The 26,218-nt window shown below is 43.9% G+C and overlaps 1 protein-coding gene and 1 non-coding gene across 2 annotated transcripts; one reads left to right on the forward strand and one right to left on the reverse strand.

Annotated features, from left to right (window-relative positions):
• Positions 1-300: 300 nt before the first annotated feature.
• Positions 301-420, reverse strand: LOC148165638 (5S ribosomal RNA). Its single transcript, XR_015771296.1, has one exon. It is a non-coding gene; the product is annotated as a 5S ribosomal RNA (ribosomal RNA).
• A 4,028-nt stretch (positions 421-4,448) lies between these two features.
• LOC148165639 (uncharacterized) lies at positions 4,449-5,765 on the forward strand. The gene has a single exon (XM_088049693.1). The coding sequence runs from the start codon at positions 4,557-4,559 to the stop codon at positions 5,763-5,765; it is 1,209 nt and encodes a 402-aa protein (XP_087905819.1). The 5' UTR covers positions 4,449-4,556.
• Positions 5,766-26,218: the final 20,453 nt, after the last annotated feature.

Here is a 26,218-nt window from a genome sequence, read left to right on the forward strand (position 1 = left end):
GATCCAGACGGCGGTGCGTCTTCTTTTGCCCGGTGAATTGGCGAAGCACGCCGTTTCTGAAGGAACCAAGGCCGTCACCAAATACACCAGTTCAAAATAAATCCTCCTCGAGCAGCTTGGAAGTTGGTTGGAAAAAAAAGAAAAAAAATCGGTTCTTTTCAGAACCACAAATTCAACTCGAACGAATTAAAAATTTTCGTCTTCATACTATATAAGTTCCTGAGAGAAAATATAAATAGTGAAAAATATATTTAAAAAAAGTTTGACATCAGAAATGTTAATAAAAAAAGAAAAGAGTAGAGACAACGGCACGCGGTGTTCCCAAGCGGTCACCCATCCAAGTACTGACCGCGCCCGACGTTGCTTGACTTCGGTGATCGGACGAGAACCGGTAGTTTTCAACGTGGTATGGTCGTTGCCTGGTAAAATTTTCCAAGATGGTACGTTGACGATTTTTTGTGATTGTTCGATCGTTTGGATGTGACATTTTTCGATGGTACACATGTCAGAAAATGTACAAGATTTAAAAGAAGAAAAAAAAAAAATTTTTTTTTGCGAGTCGTTTTTTAGTTTTTTTTTTGCGACAAAATGACGAAAAAAAAAAACTCGTATGAGGCGTTAAATTAAATTGTTCGTTTGACGATCTCAACGAGTCACTTGCGATTAACGTAATTTAAAATTTGAGAACTTACTTACTCACTTGCTTGCTTAGATGGAAATAGCACCCACTTGAAGTAAACGCCGACACGGACCGGAGATGAATAAACTCCGAACGGACGGGGTTAATTCATGAACTGACCGTAGTACGGTCGAAGGTTCGCCGCCGCCGCTACCTGCTTTCTTTCTTAGAACTGATAACAGAGTTGGTTTCTTTGTCTGTTCATTCATCGAAATTCCCACCACTCTGGCCGGGCCGGGCGGGGTGGGTGTGTGTTGTTTCATGATTTGTTCTCTTCTCGATTTATTCTTTTTCCGACGTCGTTCGATTCATAGAGATGTTTTCGTCGAAAGTGTGGTCGCGTTTACATTGCATTAAAATTTAATTTGTTCCAGTGCGACGATGAAACAAGAAAAAAGTTTCAAGTAAGTACGCACGCACGCACACCTACATATTTCATTTTTTAAATCTTTCGACGTTCGTAGTTTCTGCTCGAAATGTCGACTAATAGTAGGGAATGTTTTGTTGATTTGTTTGTTTTTCGTTTTTGAGAAGAACAAATGAAAATTTCGTTGGATTTCTGTCGACCGACGACCGACTGAAAATCCGCCGACATCGACGTAGTTTTATTTAGAGTGTCTGAAAAATGCAAACAATGCAAGATTTCCGTATTTTTGTTGGTTTGTGGTGTTTGGGGAGTTTTTTTTATGATTATAAAATGGTTTCGTCGAGAAAAATTGCTTCTTTCGCAATGAATTGGCAAGAAAAATTAAAAAACTCGTCCGTTCCCGTCGCTGGATGTTCGACGGTGGTCCGTCTGATTTTCCCTTTATTTTCGTAAAATTGACGAGAATTTCGCCGTCAAAACTGTTTTCGGTGATGTTTCGATGATGGGATTTCGTCGTGTGAGGTAATTTTTGAGGAAAAAATGTCGATTTTGCGAAAAAAGTCGTTCGAAAAGTCCGTTCGTCGTACAAATTCGTTTCTCATGGTCGAGTCCGAAATTGACATCGTTTTTTTTCCGACCTGTTCGTCAAGATCGTTTTCAAAAATCAACTCCTACGAAAGGCGAAGGTTTTATCTTCGTTCTTGAAAAAATTCGACCTTCTCGGACGTCATCTTCGACCGTTTGTGAATTTTTTTCCTACACTCTGCAGGTTCGTCGGTCGTCGCTCCGATCCGTGCTGCGTCTCTTTGCGAGGCGATTTTCGAAAAGATCGCACGTACTTTTCGACCGATTCGTTCGTGAAACTTGTAGAGGATGCTTCCAAGTTTGTCTGGTCGAAAGCGGAACTTTCCTGTTATTCGTGGAAAACGCGTAACGTCGGCGTCGAACTTGGATGTCATCTCCTTGTTTCGGAGGGTCTTTGTTCGAGTCGACGTTCGATCGGTCCTTGTTCGCTTTTGGAGGTCGGCTGGTCGTCCGGGAAAACTTGAGGTTATTCAGGAGGCCATCGCCGACCGAATCGCTCATGTTCCCGCACCCGGAGGCGGTGATCTTCGCGTAAAGAGAACGATGCCATCACGCGAAAGCTGTATTCGAGGCCCACTGAATTTTCTAACTCGACGAGAAGGCTTTCGTTTAGTCCGCGGTCCGCGCGTTTTCGAACGCGCCAACACTTTGACTTTGGCGCCCAATTCGTTCTGTAAAGTTCATTCGTTCTTTCACCGAAGAATAAGCCTACCTATAATAAAAAGAAAAAAACGCGCGCGCGATAGACGAAAATATGGCCGACGTAGAAAATCAAGCAGCTTCGACGGTCGCCGGTGCCACTTCCGGCTCCTCACCGGTGAAGAAGGAGAAGAAGCCCAAAAATCCGAGAAGCAAACCTTCTCATCCGCCCACTTCGGAGATGGTCACCAACGCCATCAAAGGCTTGAAGGAACGCGGCGGTTCTTCGTTGCAGGCGATCAAGAAATATGTCGCGGCCAACTACAAAGTCGACGCGGAAAAATTTGCGCCTTTCATCAAGAAGTACCTTAAGGGCGCCGTCGCATCCGGTTCGTTGGTCCAAACCAAAGGAAAAGGAGCTTCCGGTTCGTTCAAGTTGGCTTCTGCCGTCACCGGTGCAGCTAAGGCTCCGTCCGCCACGAAAAAGAGATCTGCCGCTGCGACCGCGTCGTCATCGGCGAAATCCAAGAAGACGGGCGTTGCTAAACGTTCCGTCGCGTCAGCGCCGACGTCCGCCGAAAAAGGATCCGCCTCAAAAGCCGGTAAGAAGGCCGCCCCCGCCGCTTCGGCCAAGTCTAAGAAAACTGCCGCCGAAAAGAAGAGCGTCGCCGTATCGAAGGCTAGAAAGGCTGCGTCCGCTCCCGAAAAGAAAGCCAGCGCCGCCTCCAGATCGCCCGTCAAACCCAAGACGCCATCGAAAGCGAAGAAATCCAACAAGGCCGGTCCAACCAAGAAACCGAAAGCGCCGAAACCGAAAACGGCCAAAGCCGTCACCGCCAAAGCGAAAAAAACCGCTTCACCCAAGAGAAAGAAGTGAAAAGTCGACGACGATGATTTAATTTTTTCAACGACGACGACGTCCTGGTGGTTTCGGGAACGTGCTCCGATCGTATATATCGACGTAGGGGCACCATCGATACAAATAAATGGCCCTTTTCAGGGCCACAATTATTTTCAAGAAACGAACGAAAGATTCGCTTGGACAATGCACATTCTGTTGAGGAGATACATACTTTCATTTGATTTTCTTGTCTATTCATTTGACTGTCGAAACAGTGTTATTACAAAGAATGATAAACTTTATTATATAATAATGTTTCAAATAGTCTCAGTTAAAAGAAAATTTAATGTGAAAGAAAAAAGCAAAAGTTTATCGTTTTATGTAAGTACGAATTTTGTGAATAAATCACATAACCTAACTTTTTTTTTTTTTTTTTTTTCAATCTCAAAAAGTTGCATGCGCGAACGATAAATTTTCAATTCGTTGGAAAATAATTGTGGTTCTGAAAAGAACCGATTTTTTTTTTCTTCTTTTAACACCTTCGAAGATGAAGAATTTGTTAATTCTAGATGGTCGGATCGGATGGATGGATGGAGGAAATTTAAGCCCTCTCGCCACGAATGCGTCTCGCCAATTGGATGTCTTTCGGCATGATGGTGACACGTTTGGCGTGGATGGCGCACAAGTTGGTGTCTTCGAAGAGGCCGACGAGATAAGCCTCGCTGGCTTCTTGAAGTGCCATCACGGCCGAACTTTGGAAACGGAGATCGGTCTTGAAATCTTGGGCGATCTCTCGGACGAGACGTTGGAAAGGCAGCTTGCGGATCAAAAGTTCAGTGCTCTTTTGATAACGACGAATCTCACGAAGGGCGACCGTACCGGGCCTGTAACGGTGAGGTTTCTTGACACCTCCGGTGGCGGGAGCGCTTTTTCTGGCCGCCTTCGTGGCCAACTGTTTTCTAGGTGCCTTGCCACCGGTAGATTTACGAGCCGTCTGTTTAGTTCTCGCCATCTCGGATATCGGATGAATCAAATGAAAAGAATTAACGTAGGTAGTAGCTTGCTTGCTTGCTTCGACCGAACGACCGACCGTACGTACGAACGTTCGAAAGTCAACTGAAAATTTTCGTCGCGCCAACGGCCGTTTTATAAACTCGATGAGTCATACGGCGACGCCATTGGTGGATTCGTTTTTAACGCGAGGTGGAGCTGCCGTAACTTATAAATAGTCCCGCGGAATGAAATTTTGACACTCTGAAACCGGCCACCGATGCGTACGTATCGTGCTAGCAGTTCTGAATTTTGCATCCGTGCAACCTCAATTCTTCAAAGTGACATAGAAAGTGCAATTCACAAACAGTTACAGTGAGTGACACAAGTTAACAAGTGTGGCGCTCTCGGAGCACACAGTGAAAAAGGACACAGTGAACATAAAAAGTGCCAAAATGGATGGAGACGGTCCCAGCAGGCCGTCCATCTACGACCTCAACGCCGCTGAACTCGAAAGGCTCATCGAAGCCGCAATTGAGAGAAGAAACGAAATGCGATTCATGGATATTGAATCCGAAAACGCCAGTCTCAACAACTACGAACAAGAAATCTCATCCCAAATTCCCAACGCAGACGCCAAAAGACAACGAGAGGAGGACGAATTCATTCATCCCAAAAAAGTAAGCAAATCTACTTTTAATTACTCAAACAAGCAAAACTTCGTCACAAAAAATCCATACGATCTTCTACTAACTGAGAACGAAGACGAGCAAAACAACACTACCCCGATTATTCTAACAACTAAAAATAAATGGACCGAAGTCTCCGCAAAACTCGTGCGCAATAAAATACAATACTCCAGAGCAACCTCGGTTAAAACCGGGATTAAAATCCAACCGCAGACGATAACCGATTATAGAAAAATGTACAAATTAATGAAGGAAAATGAGTATGAGTTTTATACTCACCAGCTTACCAAAGAAAAACATTTAAAAATCGTCGCCAAAGGCGTCCCCATCGAAATGTCAGACGAAGAAATTATAAACGATTTGAAAGAACAGGGCTACCCTGTGGAAAAAATCACCAGGATGAATGGAAAGCACGGAAAACCGATACAAATGATTCTAATTGAAATAGAACGCAAATATAAATCCATATACAACATTAAGGCAATAAACTGCCTAAATATAAAACTTGAGCCCTTAAGATCAATCAATGTTATACAATGCCATCGCTGCCAAAAGTACGGACATGTGCAGCGTAACTGCAACACAGAATTTAGGTGTATGAAATGCGCTGAACCACACAGCACCCATGAATGCCCAAAAGAAAAGACCACGCCCGCGAAATGCGCTAATTGTGGAGGTGAACACACCTCTATCTCCAAACTGTGCAAAAAAAGACCACAAAGGACCGCCGCCTCCACCGCATCTGCTTGGGGCGTAACAGCTAAACCGGAAATTGTCTCGATTCAAGAAATACAGAAACAAACCCGCCAGGAAAAAACAACAAACACTGTCTCCACACCCAAAACACACAATAAAAAGCAAGAAATCGCCACCGAACTAGCCACGCTGCTCGTGCAGTACAGCGAGCTCAAGCCTACCCCAGAACAATCAACAACTTTTAGCAACACCATCCTCAAAATTATTTCGCTGATTTAAGCATGACATCCAACATGCTTAAACTACTAACCTGGAATGCCAACGGACTACTAAACAAAAAACCTGAATTAGAAAACTACATCAACGAGCATAAAATTGACATAATTTTAATCACGGAAACGCACCTACGAAACTGCGACAACATCTCATTCCCTAACTACCGAACGTACTCAAAAATCAGACAAAACCGCAGAGGTGGCGGCGTAGCCATCCTCATTAAAAAACAAATTACCCATCAAGAACTAGCCCCTACAGAAGAAAACGACGACATCGAAGCCATCGGTATTGAAATCAACAACAGAAACAATAAAATGAGAGTTTACTCTGTTTACTCTCCCCCACACAAAAACCTAAACGAACGAATCCTTGATCAGATTTTCAACGGAAACACACCAACGATAGCAGCAGGTGATTTAAACGCCAAAAATACAGATTGGAATTGTAACTCCACCAACGCCAAAGGTAGAAATCTCCGTCTCTACGCTGAAAACAGACTCCTAAACGTCATTGCACCCAACGATCCAACACACTTCAGTGCCAACACAACTCCTGATATTTTAGACATCGCAATAATAAAAAACATCTCTGAACAATTAACCATCTACGCAATCCCAGACCTTTCAAGTGACCATAACCCGGTACACATTAACATCGAAACCGAGAAAGAAGAACACCTCCCCAACAAGAAACTCACAAATTGGAAAATTTTTAAAGACATACTCTGCAAAATCCCAGTTACAAAACCCAAAAACCAAGAGGAACTCGAACACACTACAGCCCAACTCGAAACAAATATTTCCAACGCATTTGCAGAAGCGACCACAATTGTCGTCACACCAAACGCGCAACAAACGCAACCAATAGAACTTCAAAGATTAATCAAAGCAAAAAGAGCCGCAAAGAAGCACTGGCAACGAACGCTCGCCCCGAACGACAAAACCAAGCTAAACAAGGCAAACAACGATCTACATAATTACTTAATCCAACAAAAAAACGCAAAATGGGAAAAGAAAATGGCTGACATTACTGACAGAATCAGCGAACCCTGGCAAATCATTAAAGCGCTAAAATCAAAAAAGAACCGCAAGGGCATACCTCCCCTTGTAACACCTACCGGCACACTAACAGCAGACAACGAAAAGGCAGAATTGTTTGCCTCCATCCTGACTGAACAATTTCAAAACAACCCAACCTCCAACCCGGACCACAATGATGCAATCAACACAGTAGTCAAGCACGCCCTTCAAATCCCAGAACTTTACGACATTCCACCTACAACTCACGAAGAGGTTTCCCATCTCATTCGGAAACTAAAAAACAAAAAAGCCCCTGGAAAAGACAACATCAAAAACAACTTGCTCAAAAACCTACCAAAAGAAACAGTACAACAAATCGTAGAAGTCGCCAACACCATTCTTCAATTAAGAAAATTCCCCAATCAATGGAAGGAATCACAAATAATTATGCTACACAAATCAGGCAAACCCAAAACCAAAGCTGACAGCTACAGACCAATCAGTCTGTTACCATCTCTAAGCAAACTTATTGAAAGAATAATCCAACACCGACTAATTCCCATCGTAAAAGAGCTCAAAATTCTCCCCAACGAGCAATACGGATTCAGAAGCGGTCACAGCACCACTCACCAAATACTTAGAATAGTTGAAAATGTACTAAACGGTTTTAACAACTCCAAATGCACCGGTGCCGTTTTTCTCGACATATCCAAAGCTTTCGACAAAGTTTGGCATAACGCCCTCCTCTACAAAATGATTAAGACAGAAGTCCCACTGGCATACATTAAGCTAATCCAAAGCTACCTAGAAGACAGAACATTTCATGTAAAAGTAAACGATCAAAACTCATCCATCAAACCCATCGAAGCGGGAGTCCCACAAGGATCAGTCCTTGGGCCCCTGCTCTACAACATCTATACCAGCGACATTCCGAAAACAAACAAAACTCATCTAGCAATCTACGCAGATGATACTGCAATAACAGCGTCGTCCAAATTTCACTGGGAAACCACAAAACTGCTCCAAAACCACATCACCGAAATAAATCAATGGACCAAACTATGGAAAATCAAGATAAACCCCGACAAATGCCAAGCAATCTACTTCCAACCCAACAAAAGAAAAAGCAAAGGTCAACCAACAAACAACATCGAAATAGACTCAACAAAAATAAAATGGGACAACGAGGTCACGTACTTAGGCGTAACTCTAGACCGACAACTAAAATTCCACAAGCACATCGCCAACACCACAAAAAAAGCCAGACAAGCCAAAGCAGCATTATACCCACTTCTAAATGCTAAAAACAACCTGGACCCTACAAACAAATTAAGGATCTACAACTCCACCATCCGACCAATACTGACATACGCAGCTCCATGCTGGATACAAACAGAAAAACACATACTACACAAAGTTCAAACAGTCCAAAATAAAACAATCAGACAATGCCTCAACGCCGAATGGTATATCACGAACGAACAACTCCACAAAGAAACCAATCAACCCACCATCGAGGAACACACGAAGAAACTAGCAAAATCCGTTTTTGAAAAAATGCAATCTCACAGCAACCCAACAATACAAGAAACAACGGAATACGACCCAACAACCCAAAGAAGGCACAAGAAGCCAAAAACCGCCCTGACGGAATAAACAAGTCCCAAGAACCAAAGAAAAAAAAAAAAAAAAAACCAAATAACAAAATGGGCAATACATGAAGACTTCTCTTCGATTTGCTAAACTAGGACACATACTGGAACTGGAACTGGAAATTTTGACGTTAGTTCCATAACGAACTTGGTCGAAGCTACGTCGTTTTGTACGAAGAATTTCCTAATTTTATCAAGATGACCGGTCGTGGTAAAGGTGGCAAAGGATTGGGAAAAGGTGGCGCCAAACGTCATCGCAAAGTTCTACGCGATAACATCCAAGGTATAACGAAACCGGCGATCAGAAGATTGGCTCGTCGTGGTGGTGTGAAACGTATTTCCGGTCTCATCTACGAAGAAACCAGAGGTGTGTTGAAGGTCTTCCTCGAGAACGTCATCCGTGACGCCGTAACTTACACCGAACACGCAAAACGTAAGACCGTCACCGCCATGGACGTCGTCTACGCCCTGAAACGTCAAGGTCGTACCCTTTACGGTTTCGGCGGTTAATTTTATCATTTTATGACGTGTATCCGCATCCTCAGAGGAATAACAACAAACCCCCCGCAGGCAAGCAAACAAACAAACAAAAAAAAACGGTTCTTTTCAGAACCACAAAATAAATCAAACGAATTAAATATGTTGCTCAATTGTGTGTTTGTCTTCAAATCGAAATGAAAATCGTACGGAGTGAGTGATCATTTTAATTTGTGATCCAGGCGGCGACTTTGACAATTTTGACAGCAGTTTTAGGTTAGAATGACCATCGTTAAAAGAACGTTTTTGCCACGAAGAGTATATTTGAGGTTATGTCCAATATGGGGTAGAGTTACTCTCCTCAGACGTGACTTGAAACAAAATCTCATAGCAAATAAAACGATTGATTGTAGTATTACGGCTCACCGCTGACGACTGCTGCTGCAAGAAATTATCGAGACGGAGAGCACGTATAGGCGACCGGTGTGTGTGTGTGTGTATGTTCTTAACAGATTAATGTGCGAAATGTGAAGAAATTTACGACGAATCGGAATGTTTCTTGAATTAGATAATCAATAAATTATTATAGATAGAGTTGTCGAGTTCGTGCTTTAGTCGGGCATTGAATTTTTCTAAAAATTACGATGAAAAGTCGTAAAAATCATCTTTCTTGGTTGAATGTAATCGAAAATCTTCCGTTCAGTCTACGCTCGTATAATGAATTAATTGATCGGTTTAACTTTAAAATATCTAAAAGACTTTTTAACATGATTCTCATAGGTTGTTGTATTTTGGCGAAAAAATCAATTCGTTCGAGTTGAATTTTTGGCCCTGAGAAGGGCCGATGTGAAGATGGTTTTTATAAAAGTTTTTGTTTTTCGTTCGAGATGACGGCGGCGAAGAATTAAATTTAAGGCTTCTTTTCGGTCTTCTTGGGCAACAACACCGCCTTGGGCGATGGTAACGCCGGAAAGGAGCTTGTTTAATTCCTCGTCGTTCCTTATAGCCAATTGAAGATGTCTCGGAATGATACGGGTTTTCTTGTTATCTCTGGCGGCGTTTCCTGCCAATTCGAGAACTTCGGCGGCTAGATATTCCATTACGGCCGCCAAATAAACGGGAGCACCTGCACCCACTCTTTCGGCGTAGTTTCCTTTACGCAGAAGACGATGAATTCTGCCGACGGGAAACTGAAGTCCGGCACGACTGGAACGAGACTTCGCCTTTCCCTTCACTTTACCTCCTTTTCCTCTTCCGGACATGTTGTTATACGATATAAACAGCAAAACACCTACTGCGACTGACACGAAGCGCACTGACAAACGTACGGCTTGAAATAAATGCCGAACGCGGCGAAGGCTAGAAATTTATATGGTCGGTACAGCGCCATCTCGTTAGGGCAATGGTCGAACGACGAACTAAGGCGGAGCGCCTGTTTGTCGCTCGCTCGTTATAAATAGAGGGATTTTAGGTGTGCGGCGTTTTAGATCGAGTATACTCGTCGTAACGTGCACGTCGTGTCTGTCTCGTTTTCTGTTTTTAAACGTTTTTTTAACTCGACGACTAGAAGAGAATGCCACCCAAGACCAGCGGTAAGGCGGCCAAGAAGGCCGGAAAAGCTCAAAAGAACATCTCGAAGAGCGACAAGAAAAAGAAGCGCAGGAGGAAGGAGAGTTACGCCATCTACATTTACAAGGTGTTGAAGCAGGTCCATCCCGATACCGGTATCTCCAGCAAGGCTATGTCTATCATGAACAGTTTCGTGAACGACATCTTCGAACGTATAGCTGCTGAAGCCAGTCGCCTCGCTCATTACAACAAACGTTCGACCATAACCAGCAGGGAGATCCAGACGGCGGTGCGTCTTCTTTTGCCCGGTGAATTGGCGAAGCACGCCGTTTCTGAAGGAACCAAGGCCGTCACCAAATACACCAGTTCAAAATAAATCCTCCTCGAGCAGCTTGGAAGTTGGTTGGAAAAAAAAGAAAAAAAATCGGTTCTTTTCAGAACCACAAATTCAACTCGAACGAATTAAAAATTTTCGTCTTCATACTATATAAGTTCCTGAGAGAAAATATAAATAGTGAAAAATATATTTAAAAAAAGTTTGACATCAGAAATGTTAATAAAAAAAGAAAAGAGTAGAGACAACGGCACGCGGTGTTCCCAAGCGGTCACCCATCCAAGTACTGACCGCGCCCGACGTTGCTTGACTTCGGTGATCGGACGAGAACCAAATTTCAAATTCAAAAGGATTTTTATTCGGTTGAAGTTACGCATGCAATCACTAAGATAATACATATCACACTTAAGATTAACTTATGCTAATGTGTGGCGCTGATGCCTTAACCTAGCCTACATTTATTATACAATCTAAGATATTACATTTATTTTATGGCTCACCGGCAACCTTGGTTGCATACATTTGTGGTGTTTAGCCTACTTATCGGTTACCTTAATTTAGGGAAAATGAAATTTTAGTAAAAACCCTAACCTTATTATCTACTATGTACAAAGGATATTTAAAAAACTATTTACAGTGTTGACCTCAAAGAGGTCTTGGGACTTCCGGTCCGGTTTCTGTTTCCAGGGAGCTCCTGGGCTCCTGGTGCGGTATGGTCTAGTGGTGAGGTTTCAGGGGGCTCCGGGGACTCCTGATCCTCGGATTGATGTTCCAGGGGGCTCCTGGACTCCTGTTCCGATATGGTCAGTGGCTGGTCGATTGCCGTTTACGGTTCTTCTTCCGCTGCCTTTTGCCTGTAACAAAATTCAGCGGATTATCCGGTCTAGATTGGGGACACCCGAGTGCGGGAACTTGTGAGTTCCTGCTGGGTGTTTGAGGGATTGTTTGAGAAGAGGTACGTGCCGCACCTGCTTCTCGTAGAATTTATCGGAAAGGGAATGGATGTAATGGTGTAGGAGTGGAAGATTCGCGTCCTGATGAAGTTGACGGAGCGGAGTGTATCTGTCTGCGTTAAGAGCAAGTCTTAAGCATTTATTTTGAAATCTTTGCAAAGGAATTAGTGGAGTGTGTGGTTTGTGCCGGTAGATGGGCGCTGCGTATGTTATGATGGGGCGTAAGATGCATTTGTACAGAAGCAACTTATTTTTCGTGTTTAGATAGTTGTTTTTGACCAACAATGGGTACAATTGCTTGAGGACGGCTTCACCTTTTTGTCTCGTTTTCTTTATGTGTTCATTTAGGTTTAGCCTTTTGTCTAGGGTGACTCCTAGATATTTCACAGAGTTCTTAATTTCAATTTCACTGTCCCCTACCTTTAGTTTTTTATTGATCTTTAGCCCGGTGAATCTTTTTGCAAAAATGACCGTTTCCGTTTTGTCCGCGTTGAGTTTAATCTTCCATTTCGCGTAGAATTTCTCGAGTTGATTAATGTGGATCTGAACTTGTTTGAGTGCGACCTGACCCGAATGAGACTTAGCGTAGATGGCGGTGTCATCCGCGTACAAAGCTAAATTGGTTTGTGCGAATTTAGTGATGTCATGTATGTAAATATTAAATAGTATTGGCCCAAGCACTGAGCCTTGTGGGACTCCCGCATTTATTGATTTCATTTCCGACTTTTCGCCTTCTACCTTTACTCTGAACTTTCTCTCTGTTAAGTACGAGTTTATTAATTTAGTTATGTGCGTCGGGAACTTCAATTGAATCATTTTGTAAATTAGTCCTTTTGTCCAGACTTTATCAAATGCTTTTTCAATATCAAGACATGTCATTGCTGTTATGCTTTTCGTGTTGTAATTATTGGTTATGTCATTTATTAGTCTGAGGACTTGCTGTGTGGTATTATGTCGTTCCCGAAAACCAAATTGCTCTGGCGGTAAAATTTTGTTTTCTTTAATGTGCTTATTAATTCGTTTTTGGATTACCTTTTCCGCAACTTTTGAAATTGTTGGTAGAAGGCTAATTGGTCTGTATGCGTTTGGTGCATTGGGGTTTTCCCCGGTTTCAAAATGGGGATGACATCTGCTACTTTAAGTTTTTCCGGGAAGATACAAAGATTAAGCATGGCATTTATTATATTCGTTAGTTGTTTTACAGCTTTCGCTGTAAGATTTTTCAGTATTCTGTTTTCTATGCCGTCATTTCCCGGGGCTTTGTTATTCGGTAAAGTGCTTATGATTTTTGCGATTTCTGTGGGTTTGACGGCCGTAGGCGCGTCTATCTGGGAATTGTCACTATTGAAAGAGTTTACTGTTTCAATTATTTCTGTTTGTTCGGGTGTGTTGTGATTATCACTTGTGTGGATCGTTTCATAATATGTTGCCAGTGTGTTTGCTTTTTCCACATTATTAAATGCTGTGTTGTTATTGGATTTAAGGATAGAGATGGGGGTAAATCGTCTTTTGAGAGCTTTTGTCATTTTCCATAGAGAATTATCGTGCGGATTTAATTTGCCAAGTTTTGTTTCCCATTTGTTCTGTCTGAATTCTTTTATTTCTTGTTTAATTTCTCTGGTTAATTCAGATGCTTGGTTTTTGAAAAATGGGTCTCGTGTTCTTTGGTACAGTTTTCTGATTCGGTTCTTGAGTTTTATTTTCTCTATGGTTGCTTTCGGAATTTCGTCTCGAAAAGGATTTATTGTTTTCGTCGTCGTGACTTGGTCTTTGGCCTTCTGGATGGCCTTAATGAACAGTTCAATCTGTTCATCAAGATCATCTTTCGTGCCAATGATTTCCGTCAGTTCAACATGTCTGTCAAGGGTTTTGCGGAAGAGGGGCCAGTTGGTTTGTTTATAGGAATTGATTTGGATTGTTTTGTCTTTGATTGTCATGTCAGGAATCTCAAGAATCACAGGATTGTGATCCGAGTTGAGTGCGGTCACTGATCTGGGTTCTGAGATTACCATGTTTTTCGTGATTGTCAAGTCAATGTAGGTAGGTGTCATGCCGTTAATTGGGAAATGAGTTGGATCAGCAGTTCTGTATGATTATTGTTCTGTTGATTAGCTTGTGTTTTCTACGTAATTGTAGAGCCTGAACCCGTTACTATTGTTTGCGTGACAACCCCAGCTTGTGTGTCTCGCATTGAAGTCCCCGAGAATTAATTGCTTTCTTCCCAGATTATTAATTATGTCTAAATCCGCGTCCCTAATTGAGTTGATTGGTCGGTTGTAAACTGATGTTATGAAAATGTTGTTCTCGATCTTAATCGTTAGGGTTTCGAGGAATCTTACATTTGTGGTGGGAATGTGTTCAAAGGGGACGTCATTACGGATTAGGAGAGCAACCCCACCTCCCCTAATGACATCCGTTCTGTCCTTTCTGAGAACCGTGTAATTGGTAAATTTAAGCCGATCTTTACTTTTGAGACGCGTTTCGCTAATTGCCATAATGTGAATTCCACCATTTTTAATAAAGTTCAATAATTCCGCAGCTTTTTCATGCAGACCGTTTGCGTTCCAGTGAACTATCGTCAATTTACAGCTCATAGCCAGCGTCTCCCATTTTGGATAGAACGTCTATGCAGACGAACAGCTTTTCTTGTTGAGACTGGCATTTTTCAAGTGCATTGTTCAGTTCTTTAAGTATTATGAGCAAATTTTTCATATTTACATTTTTGTTCAGCCTGGAAATTTCGGCGTTTATTTTACAAAATTCTGTCATGCTGCTTGTTTCTGGAATTTTCGTTTTGGTTTGTGTTTGCCTTGTTAAAATTGGCGAATTTGCTGCGCTCGTTGAAGGCGTCGGCAGAGGCGGAAATGATTTATCGGTAAAAACAATGGACTCACCTGTTGGTTTCTTTGGCTGGGTCCACGGATTGACCTTCGGGATCGGCGCGGGGGCTAATTTAGCCCTCTTGTTGGCGACCTTCTGACGTCTTTCTTCTTGGAGTTCCTCGATGCGGGTTACCTTGGCGATGTAGACCTCGCACGTGGTTTGCGAGGCAGCGTGTCCTTGTTTCCCGCAGTTGGCACATTTGGGAATGTACGTCGGGTCGGGCTTATGGGGGCAGTCGCGGGTCCAGTGGTACTGAGAGCATCTTACGCACGTCGGTTCGAGGTTGCAGTTCCTCGTGCCGTGGCCCCATGCCTGGCACCGGTGACACTGTGTCATCTTCTTCTTATTGAGGTATTTCTCGAAACGCACCCTGACGTTGAGAATCGCCCGACACTTTTTGTTCAGTGACTCGACAGTCTCGCTGTCGGCCACTGTTACGATGTAATGGGGCCTCTTGGTGTTGGGCCCCATTTTTCTCACATTGGTAGCTTCAATCTTGCAGCTCTTGAGCTCTGCAAGAACGGATTCGGGCTCAGGGTTGTTGTCCAGCCCCTTGATTACAAACGTTGACGTTTTGAGTCCTTTTGGGGTGAACGTGTGGAATTCCACTTTTCCTGCCGTGAGTTTGTTTTTCATCGTCGTGTGGATGTCTGTCGTGTTGGGGTACACAAGGGTTTTCTCCCTTGTGTAACGCACTTGGTAACCGTTGTCGCAATCGGCGAACAATTCTCTGAGACGGTTGTGCGTTATGTTCCGGCCGTGGATGATGATCGGCGGCGGTCTCCTTTCGTTCGCGGTCGCGGTGGTTTTTGTCCTGGAGGATGTTTCCTCCGTCTCCATGTTGTCTTCTTCATCCTCTTCATCAGAAGAGATTGGTTGAAATCGGTTAGCGTCGATTGGTACTGGCACGTACCTCACCTTTTGTTTCACTTTTTTCACCGTTTTCTTCGGCTTCAGCCAGTTGAGGCTCGAACTGGCCATGTTTTCGGTGGTCAGTGCAGGCTTAACCAGCCTGCGCTGTATCGAACTTGGTTTAATTCCTCTTGTTGTTAAAACAACAATTGGGACACGATTCACTTTGTTCAAGGCACGTGGCACTTTGCACTGTGGTCACAACTTAAACACTGAGAGGGGGAGCTCTCTATCGCACGTCCGTTCGCTACGAGCGCTCGGACAAGACTGGGACGAGAACCGGTAGTTTTCAACGTGGTATGGTCGTTGCCTGGTAAAATTTTCCAAGATGGTACGTTGACGATTTTTTGTGATTGTTCGATCGTTTGGATGTGACATTTTTCGATGGTACACATGTCAGAAAATGTACAAGATTTAAAAGAAGAAAAAAAAAAAAATTTTTTTTTGCGAGTCGTTTTTTAGTTTTTTTTTGCGACAAAATGACGAAAAAAAAAAACTCGTATGAGGCGTTAAATTAAATTGTTCGTTTGACGATCTCAACGAGTCACTTGCGATTAACGTAATTTAAAATTTGAGAACTTACTTACTCACTTGCTTGCTTAGATGGAAATAGCACCCACTTGAAGTAAACGCCGACACGGACCGGAGATGAATAAACTCCGAACGGACGGGGTTAATTCATGAACTGACCGTAGTACGGTCGAAGGTTCGCCGCCGCCGCTACCTGCTTTCTTTCTTAGAACTGATAACAGAGTTGGTTTCTTTGTCTGTTCATTCATCGAAATTCCCACCACTCTGGCCGGGCCGGGCGGGGTGGGTGTGTGTTGTTTCATGATTTGTTCTCTTCTCGATTTATTCTTTTTCCGACGTCGTTCGATTCATAGAGATGTTTTCGTCGAAAGTGTGGTCGCGTTTACATTGCATTAAAATTTAATTTGTTCCAGTGCGACGATGAAACAAGAAAAAAGTTTCAAGTAAGTACGCACGCACGCACACCTACATATTTCATTTTTTAAATCTTTCGACGTTCGTAGTTTCTGCTCGAAATGTCGACTAATAGTAGGGAATGTTTTGTTGATTTGTTTGTTTTTCGTTTTTGAGAAGAACAAATGAAAATTTCGTTGGATTTCTGTCGACCGACGACCGACTGAAAATCCGCCGACATCGACGTAGTTTTATTTAGAGTGTCTGAAAAATGCAAACAATGCAAGATTTCCGTATTTTTGTTGGTTTGTGGTGTTTGGGGAGTTTTTTTTATGATTATAAAATGGTTTCGTCGAGAAAAATTGCTTCTTTCGCAATGAATTGGCAAGAAAAATTAAAAAACTCGTCCGTTCCCGTCGCTGGATGTTCGACGGTGGTCCGTCTGATTTTCCCTTTATTTTCGTAAAATTGACGAGAATTTCGCCGTCAAAACTGTTTTCGGTGATGTTTCGATGATGGGATTTCGTCGTGTGAGGTAATTTTTGAGGAAAAAATGTCGATTTTGCGAAAAAAGTCGTTCGAAAAGTCCGTTCGTCGTACAAATTCGTTTCTCATGGTCGAGTCCGAAATTGACATCGTTTTTTTTCCGACCTGTTCGTCAAGATCGTTTTCAAAAATCAACTCCTACGAAAGGCGAAGGTTTTATCTTCGTTCTTGAAAAAATTCGACCTTCTCGGACGTCATCTTCGACCGTTTGTGAATTTTTTTCCTACACTCTGCAGGTTCGTCGGTCGTCGCTCCGATCCGTGCTGCGTCTCTTTGCGAGGCGATTTTCGAAAAGATCGCACGTACTTTTCGACCGATTCGTTCGTGAAACTTGTAGAGGATGCTTCCAAGTTTGTCTGGTCGAAAGCGGAACTTTCCTGTTATTCGTGGAAAACGCGTAACGTCGGCGTCGAACTTGGATGTCATCTCCTTGTTTCGGAGGGTCTTTGTTCGAGTCGACGTTCGATCGGTCCTTGTTCGCTTTTGGAGGTCGGCTGGTCGTCCGGGAAAACTTGAGGTTATTCAGGAGGCCATCGCCGACCGAATCGCTCATGTTCCCGCACCCGGAGGCGGTGATCTTCGCGTAAAGAGAACGATGCCATCACGCGAAAGCTGTATTCGAGGCCCACTGAATTTTCTAACTCGACGAGAAGGCTTTCGTTTAGTCCGCGGTCCGCGCGTTTTCGAACGCGCCAACACTTTGACTTTGGCGCCCAATTCGTTCTGTAAAGTTCATTCGTTCTTTCACCGAAGAATAAGCCTACCTATAATAAAAAGAAAAAAACGCGCGCGCGATAGACGAAAATATGGCCGACGTAGAAAATCAAGCAGCTTCGACGGTCGCCGGTGCCACTTCCGGCTCCTCACCGGTGAAGAAGGAGAAGAAGCCCAAAAATCCGAGAAGCAAACCTTCTCATCCGCCCACTTCGGAGATGGTCACCAACGCCATCAAAGGCTTGAAGGAACGCGGCGGTTCTTCGTTGCAGGCGATCAAGAAATATGTCGCGGCCAACTACAAAGTCGACGCGGAAAAATTTGCGCCTTTCATCAAGAAGTACCTTAAGGGCGCCGTCGCATCCGGTTCGTTGGTCCAAACCAAAGGAAAAGGAGCTTCCGGTTCGTTCAAGTTGGCTTCTGCCGTCACCGGTGCAGCTAAGGCTCCGTCCGCCACGAAAAAGAGATCTGCCGCTGCGACCGCGTCGTCATCGGCGAAATCCAAGAAGACGGGCGTTGCTAAACGTTCCGTCGCGTCAGCGCCGACGTCCGCCGAAAAAGGATCCGCCTCAAAAGCCGGTAAGAAGGCCGCCCCCGCCGCTTCGGCCAAGTCTAAGAAAACTGCCGCCGAAAAGAAGAGCGTCGCCGTATCGAAGGCTAGAAAGGCTGCGTCCGCTCCCGAAAAGAAAGCCAGCGCCGCCTCCAGATCGCCCGTCAAACCCAAGACGCCATCGAAAGCGAAGAAATCCAACAAGGCCGGTCCAACCAAGAAACCGAAAGCGCCGAAACCGAAAACGGCCAAAGCCGTCACCGCCAAAGCGAAAAAAACCGCTTCACCCAAGAGAAAGAAGTGAAAAGTCGACGACGATGATTTAATTTTTTCAACGACGACGACGTCCTGGTGGTTTCGGGAACGTGCTCCGATCGTATATATCGACGTAGGGGCACCATCGATACAAATAAATGGCCCTTTTCAGGGCCACAATTATTTTCAAGAAACGAACGAAAGATTCGCTTGGACAATGCACATTCTGTTGAGGAGATACATACTTTCATTTGATTTTCTTGTCTATTCATTTGACTGTCGAAACAGTGTTATTACAAAGAATGATAAACTTTATTATATAATAATGTTTCAAATAGTCTCAGTTAAAAGAAAATTTAATGTGAAAGAAAAAAGCAAAAGTTTATCGTTTTATGTAAGTACGAATTTTGTGAATAAATCACATAACCTAACTTTTTTTTTTTTTTTTTTTTCAATCTCAAAAAGTTGCATGCGCGAACGATAAATTTTCAATTCGTTGGAAAATAATTGTGGTTCTGAAAAGAACCGATTTTTTTTTTCTTCTTTTAACACCTTCGAAGATGAAGAATTTGTTAATTCTAGATGGTCGGATCGGATGGATGGATGGAGGAAATTTAAGCCCTCTCGCCACGAATGCGTCTCGCCAATTGGATGTCTTTCGGCATGATGGTGACACGTTTGGCGTGGATGGCGCACAAGTTGGTGTCTTCGAAGAGGCCGACGAGATAAGCCTCGCTGGCTTCTTGAAGTGCCATCACGGCCGAACTTTGGAAACGGAGATCGGTCTTGAAATCTTGGGCGATCTCTCGGACGAGACGTTGGAAAGGCAGCTTGCGGATCAAAAGTTCAGTGCTCTTTTGATAACGACGAATCTCACGAAGGGCGACCGTACCGGGCCTGTAACGGTGAGGTTTCTTGACACCTCCGGTGGCGGGAGCGCTTTTTCTGGCCGCCTTCGTGGCCAACTGTTTTCTAGGTGCCTTGCCACCGGTAGATTTACGAGCCGTCTGTTTAGTTCTCGCCATCTCGGATATCGGATGAATCAAATGAAAAGAATTAACGTAGGTAGTAGCTTGCTTGCTTCGACCGAACGACCGACCGTACGTACGAACGTTCGAAAGTCAACTGAAAATTTTCGTCGCGCCAACGGCCGTTTTATAAACTCGATGAGTCATACGGCGACGCCATTGGTGGATTCGTTTTTAACGCGAGGTGGAGCTGCCGTAACTTATAAATAGTCCCGCGGAATGAAATTTTGACGTTAGTTCCATAACGAACTTGGTCGAAGCTACGTCGTTTTGTACGAAGAATTTCCTAATTTTATCAAGATGACCGGTCGTGGTAAAGGTGGCAAAGGATTGGGAAAAGGTGGCGCCAAACGTCATCGCAAAGTTCTACGCGATAACATCCAAGGTATAACGAAACCGGCGATCAGAAGATTGGCTCGTCGTGGTGGTGTGAAACGTATTTCCGGTCTCATCTACGAAGAAACCAGAGGTGTGTTGAAGGTCTTCCTCGAGAACGTCATCCGTGACGCCGTAACTTACACCGAACACGCAAAACGTAAGACCGTCACCGCCATGGACGTCGTCTACGCCCTGAAACGTCAAGGTCGTACCCTTTACGGTTTCGGCGGTTAATTTTATCATTTTATGACGTGTATCCGCATCCTCAGAGGAATAACAACAAACCCCCCGCAGGCAAGCAAACAAACAAACAAAAAAAAACGGTTCTTTTCAGAACCACAAAATAAATCAAACGAATTAAATATGTTGCTCAATTGTGTGTTTGTCTTCAAATCGAAATGAAAATCGTACGGAGTGAGTGATCATTTTAATTTGTGATCCAGGCGGCGACTTTGACAATTTTGACAGCAGTTTTAGGTTAGAATGACCATCGTTAAAAGAACGTTTTTGCCACGAAGAGTATATTTGAGGTTATGTCCAATATGGGGTAGAGTTACTCTCCTCAGACGTGACTTGAAACAAAATCTCATAGCAAATAAAACGATTGATTGTAGTATTACGGCTCACCGCTGACGACTGCTGCTGCAAGAAATTATCGAGACGGAGAGCACGTATAGGCGACCGGTGTGTGTGTGTGTGTATGTTCTTAACAGATTAATGTGCGAAATGTGAAGAAATTTACGACGAATCGGAATGTTTCTTGAATTAGATAATCAATAAATTATTATAGATAGAGTTGTCGAGTTCGTGCTTTAGTCGGGCATTGAATTTTTCTAAAAATTACGATGAAAAGTCGTAAAAATCATCTTTCTTGGTTGAATGTAATCGAAAATCTTCCGTTCAGTCTACGCTCGTATAATGAATTAATTGATCGGTTTAACTTTAAAATATCTAAAAGACTTTTTAACATGATTCTCATAGGTTGTTGTATTTTGGCGAAAAAATCAATTCGTTCGAGTTGAATTTTTGGCCCTGAGAAGGGCCGATGTGAAGATGGTTTTTATAAAAGTTTTTGTTTTTCGTTCGAGATGACGGCGGCGAAGAATTAAATTTAAGGCTTCTTTTCGGTCTTCTTGGGCAACAACACCGCCTGGATGTTGGGCAAGACACCGCCTTGGGCGATGGTAACGCCGGAAAGGAGCTTGTTTAACTCCTCGTCGTTCCTTATAGCCAATTGAAGATGTCTCGGAATGATACGGGTTTTCTTGTTATCTCTGGCGGCGTTTCCTGCCAATTCGAGAACTTCGGCGGCTAGATATTCCATTACGGCCGCCAAATAAACGGGAGCACCTGCACCCACTCTTTCGGCGTAGTTTCCTTTACGCAGAAGACGATGAATTCTGCCGACGGGAAACTGAAGTCCGGCACGACTGGAACGAGACTTCGCCTTTCCCTTCACTTTACCTCCTTTTCCTCTTCCGGACATGTTGTTATACGATATAAACAGCAAAACACCTACTGCGACTGACACGAAGCGCACTGACAAACGTACGGCTTGAAATAAATGCCGAACGCGGCTTCATCTTCAAATACATTTATTTCTAGGTTTTTGGGTTTTTACATCGAGTTCTTAAGATATACATTCTATTTGGCTGCTGGTGAGGCTTTTGGCCTTTTCAGCAGACCGAGGGAATTTAAACAATTTTCAAATCTTATATCTAAACAGTAATTTTGGCTTAAGTATGAATACAATGCATTTGTTTCAAATTAGGTTTTAAAGTTAGGGCGTTGTTGGTAAAGTGGCAAGGTTTGTTTCTTTCTTGGTCGTCCTTCCTTCCTTCTGGACTTGGTTTGGAGTTTAGGAGTTCTTCATGGGAATCCTGGGAATCTTCGTGGGATTCCTGGGACTCTTCATGGGAATCCAGGAGTTGGTGGGACGTCCGGAGCTCTTCGTGGGGATCCTGGGAATCTTCATGGGAGTCCTGGAACTCTTCATGGGATCCTGGGAGCCTTCGCGAAAGTCCGTTTCTTCCTCGGATTGTCCTGGGCTGAAAGAGAAACCTGAAAGAGAAAGGGGAAAAGGAAAGGGATCTCGTCCATGTAGGAATGGACCTCTTCATCGCATCGAAATTGGTGTTTCTTCGACCAGCTCCTGGAGGAGCGGAGGCAGGTCTGGGTAGTTGGCTAAAAGAAGGGCTGTGGGCAAGTGTTTTAGTTTGTGCTTGGGTTTTTTGCGGATAACGTTAATTAAGCGGTTTTTAGTGGGAAGTTTGTGTGTAGTATGAAGAGTTTGAATAGCTAGGTGGTTAGTGCTGGCGAGCGTGCGTGTTAGGTAGCGTTTGCGGTTAATTATAAAGCGTTGATTGATGGGAGTAGAGTTAGTGTGTTCATGCAGAGAGTTTGAAGGAAATCTGAGATCAAGGCGATAGAGAAGTCTAAGCGTATGTCTTTCGAAAGAAGAAATTTTGAAAAGCAAGCGGTTAGTAAGAGAGGCGTAAAGTAGAGATCTGTACTCGAAGATAGGGCGAATAAATGTGTTGTAAGTGTAGTGTAGGGTTTCTGGGCTGCAACCTCGAAGTCGGCCGCGAATGAGATACAAAAGATTTGATCTATTCCGTGCTTTTTTCATTGTTGTTGCCAGGTCCTGGTGTAGTGTGCATGTTTGAGCGAAGGTGATTCCTAGATAAGTGACAGAGTTAGTTTTAGAAATAGATTGATTGTTTATAGTTAGCCGTATGTAGCGTTGAAAGTTGAGGCGATGCTTGTGTGCAAGGGGAAATGAGAAACAGATGGTTTGGCATTTGGAGGGATTTGGCTTCACTCTCCAGGCGTTTGTCCATTTTTCAATGCGGTGAAGTTCTTTCTGAAGTGTTTCCGCGGCTTTCACGGCGTTCTGATGACTGGACCAGATTGCCGTGTCGTCCGCGAACATCCTCGTCTTGGTCCGGAGGTGGTCTGAAACGGGAAAATCTCTGCAGTAAACAATGTATAACAATGGTGACAGGACGGAGCCTTGTGGGACTCCGGCGTTGAGGTTGAAAGAGTTTGAAAAAGAGTTGTTAAGTTTGATCCTGCAGGATCGGTTAGTTAGGAAGGAGGCGATGAGCCGCGTGAATTTAAGATTGACTCTAAGGTTAAGAAATTTTTGAATGAGGCCGTCGTGCCAGACTTTGTCGAATGCACGTTCGATGTCCAGGAAGACACCGATGGTACATTCTCCAAGGTTGGCGTGTCGAGTGATGTCGGTTTGAAGTTCTACTAACGGATTTTGCGTACTGCGGTGTGATCTGAAGCCGAATTGCTCTGGCGGAAGCAAATTTTGCGTCTCTAATACAAATTTTAATCGGTTTGTTAAGATTCGTTCAAAAATTTTGCCAGTGATGTTAAGAAGTGAAATTGGTCTGTATGACTTAGGGTCGTTGACGTTTTTACCGGGTTTAGGAATCATGATAGTATTCGCGGCTTTCCACGCGGTTGGAAAATACAAGTTATTTAAACAGTTGTTGAAAATGTTAGTTAAAGCTAAGAATCCGGATTCTGAAAGGTTCTTTAAAACTATTGGTTTGATTTGATCGGGTCCTGGAGCTTTAGTGTTTTTCAAATTTAGAATTAAAGTTTTTACTTCGAAAACAGTGACCGGGTCTGTTAAGTGCTCATCGTTTAGGGGATAGGGAAGTGGTTCAACTAGTGGAATATCGCGTAAGGTCTGCGCATTATTTGATATTAAATTGAAAAAGTGGTTGTCAAAGTTGGGGTCATTTGGAACTTGGTGAATTTCCTCGAGAAGGTTCGCGAAGCAATTTGCTTTGTCTTGGGAAGAGTGGTAGACGTTTGCTCCGTCAATTAGATTATGGTTCGGTCGAGAACGTTGGCCAGAAATTGTCTTGAATTTTGTCCAATACTCTTTTCCGTTCCGATAATCCAGAGACTCGCAAGTTTTGAGCCAAGTTTCCTCTTTGTAGCAATTAATGTCGCGTCTGATTTTGGCGTTGAATTTATTGATAAGCGTTTTCAAAAAGGGGTCGCGGCTGCGGACGTAATCGCGGTAGATTTTACGTTTTTCTTTAATGAGTCTGAGGATACGGTCTGGCAGTGGGGATTTGTCTTTTGGAATAGTTTTGGGCTTAATGACTTTAAGTTTACAGTACTCGATAGCTGAAGTTAATGAATCTATTTGTCGGTCTATTTCTACCTGGGAATTTACTGGGATAATGACTGGTAGGGCCTGGTCTAATTCTTCGCGGAAAAGGTTCCAATTGGCGTTTTTGTAATTGAAGATTTGAATAAGTGGTGGTTGTGGCTGATGGCCGTTGATGAGGATTTTTGCAATTAAGGGAAAGTGATCTGACGTTACCGTGGTGCCTATTGCTGTTTCATTGTCGAACGCGTGGATTAAGGATTCCGAAATAATGATATGGTCAATAATTGAGGCTCCTCTATGAGAGATAAAAGTGGGAAGTCGGTTTTCTAATCTGTAGATTGGGAGTTCGCTAATGAGAGTGGATAGGATTCTGCCGTTTGGGTTAGTTGCAGTGTCTCCGAAGTCTTCGTGTCTAGAATTAAAGTCGCCGAAAATGACTGAATGAGGGAGATTGGACGCGTATTCGAATAGTTCCGTTGGAAGTTTTTGCCTGACGGGCTGATAGAGGGAGAAGAAAGTAATGATTTTATTGTTAATTACTACGTCGGCTGCGGCAAGTTCGAGAGAAGTTAGGTTGGGAGGCAAATTATGTTGAGTTGACTGAAAGTCGGTAGAAACTAAAAGCGCGGTTCCGTGAGCGATGTTTGAGGGCGTGTTGTGATAGCAAGAAAAATTTTTGACTTTAATCGCGAGATTTGAGCGCGTTTCGGTAATTGATAAAATTTTGATCGCGTCGGTTTCGATGAAGTTACGGAGAGCATGCAATTTCCGTTTGATTCCTGCAATGTTGACCGTGGCGATATTCACACGAGGGGACAGGAGGCCCCCGCCGGGAGCGGCGGGGGGCGGCCACCGTGGTAGCCATGGGGAAAGAGAGTTGGACGAGTTAGGGCTGTCGAATCTACTCGAAAGTGAAGTAGATTCTCTGGCCCGCGTGATTGATGCGGGTCTTTGTCTTAAGGACGGATTTGGAGGCGCTCTCGACGAGCTCGCTGACCTTTGCACGCTGGTGAGGGAAGAGGTCGTACAAAAGTTTTGTGACGAAAGTGATTGTCTGACGTACAGACACGGGTTGGGGATCGGGGTCTGCAAATTCGGGAGAGGGCTCCAGAATCAGAGTTGGGGCAATGGGGGTTTCGGACGTGACGACTGCGTCCTTGATTTTGGGGCACTGGCGGGACCAGGCCGGGTGGGTGCCGTTGCACAGAAGGCAAGTTACGTGGTTGGATTCGCATTTGAAGGCTGGGTGGTTCTCTGTGCATTTGGGGCACGCGATTTTGTTGGGGCATTCAGTGGCAGGGTGCCCAAGTTGGAAACACTTGGAGCACTGAAGGGGGGGCGGTTTGGCGGGGGCTTTGGACGGCTCGCACTGATGGCGCTTGCCGAACATGATGACGCCTTCCTTGAGGAGGAAGTCGACGGTCTCTGTGCTGTCAGTGATGACACGCATCAGTTTGGTGAACTTGCCGGATTTCATTGAACGAATCCGCCAGACTCTGATGACTGGCAGATTGAGTGATTTGAGGGCGTTGAGTGCTTCGTCGTATTCGATGTCGTCGTCAACATCGCGAATTACGACAGAGAGGTGGGGTTTTGAAGTGGCAACGTTTGGTTTGGCAGTGACTTTTTTGTGGGTTTCCACAATTGAGATGGATTGGTTTAGCGTGGCAACTTGGAGTTTTTTCTGGAAGTCGCTTGGGAGAGGGTTTAGAGTGACAAGAAGAGCAGTCTTGTTCCAGTTGACAACAAGCTGCTTGATGTTCTTGACCAGAAGAGTGGTCGTTAAAAGGCAGTAAAACTTTTTTTGTGCAGCCCAGTCTGCAGGAATGTTTCTGATGGTGTACTTATGGTACACCACATTAGGGGTATTTTTCGTTGGAGATTGAAGAGACAGAGTTTCCTCTGGCACGAGGAGGCGAGAGGGCGTGTTGCGACGAAGTCGCAGAAAGAATGGGTGTTAGTGCCCTTTCGGGCGAGGAAGGGCGCGTGATTAACTCACCTTGTGATGTCGACTGGCGGACGAAGTTGGAGAAGAGGTCCATGTCACTGGCACTTGATGCACTGGCACTTGCACCACTGACACTTGAACTCACACTTTTTGCTTTTGCACTCTTGGGAGCA

This window comes from Gnatocerus cornutus, unplaced genomic scaffold (assembly GCF_029298725.1).
Source record: "Gnatocerus cornutus isolate USDA-ARS CGAHR unplaced genomic scaffold, icGnaCorn1.1 ctg00000261.1, whole genome shotgun sequence".
NCBI lineage: Eukaryota > Metazoa > Arthropoda > Insecta > Coleoptera > Tenebrionidae > Gnatocerus > Gnatocerus cornutus.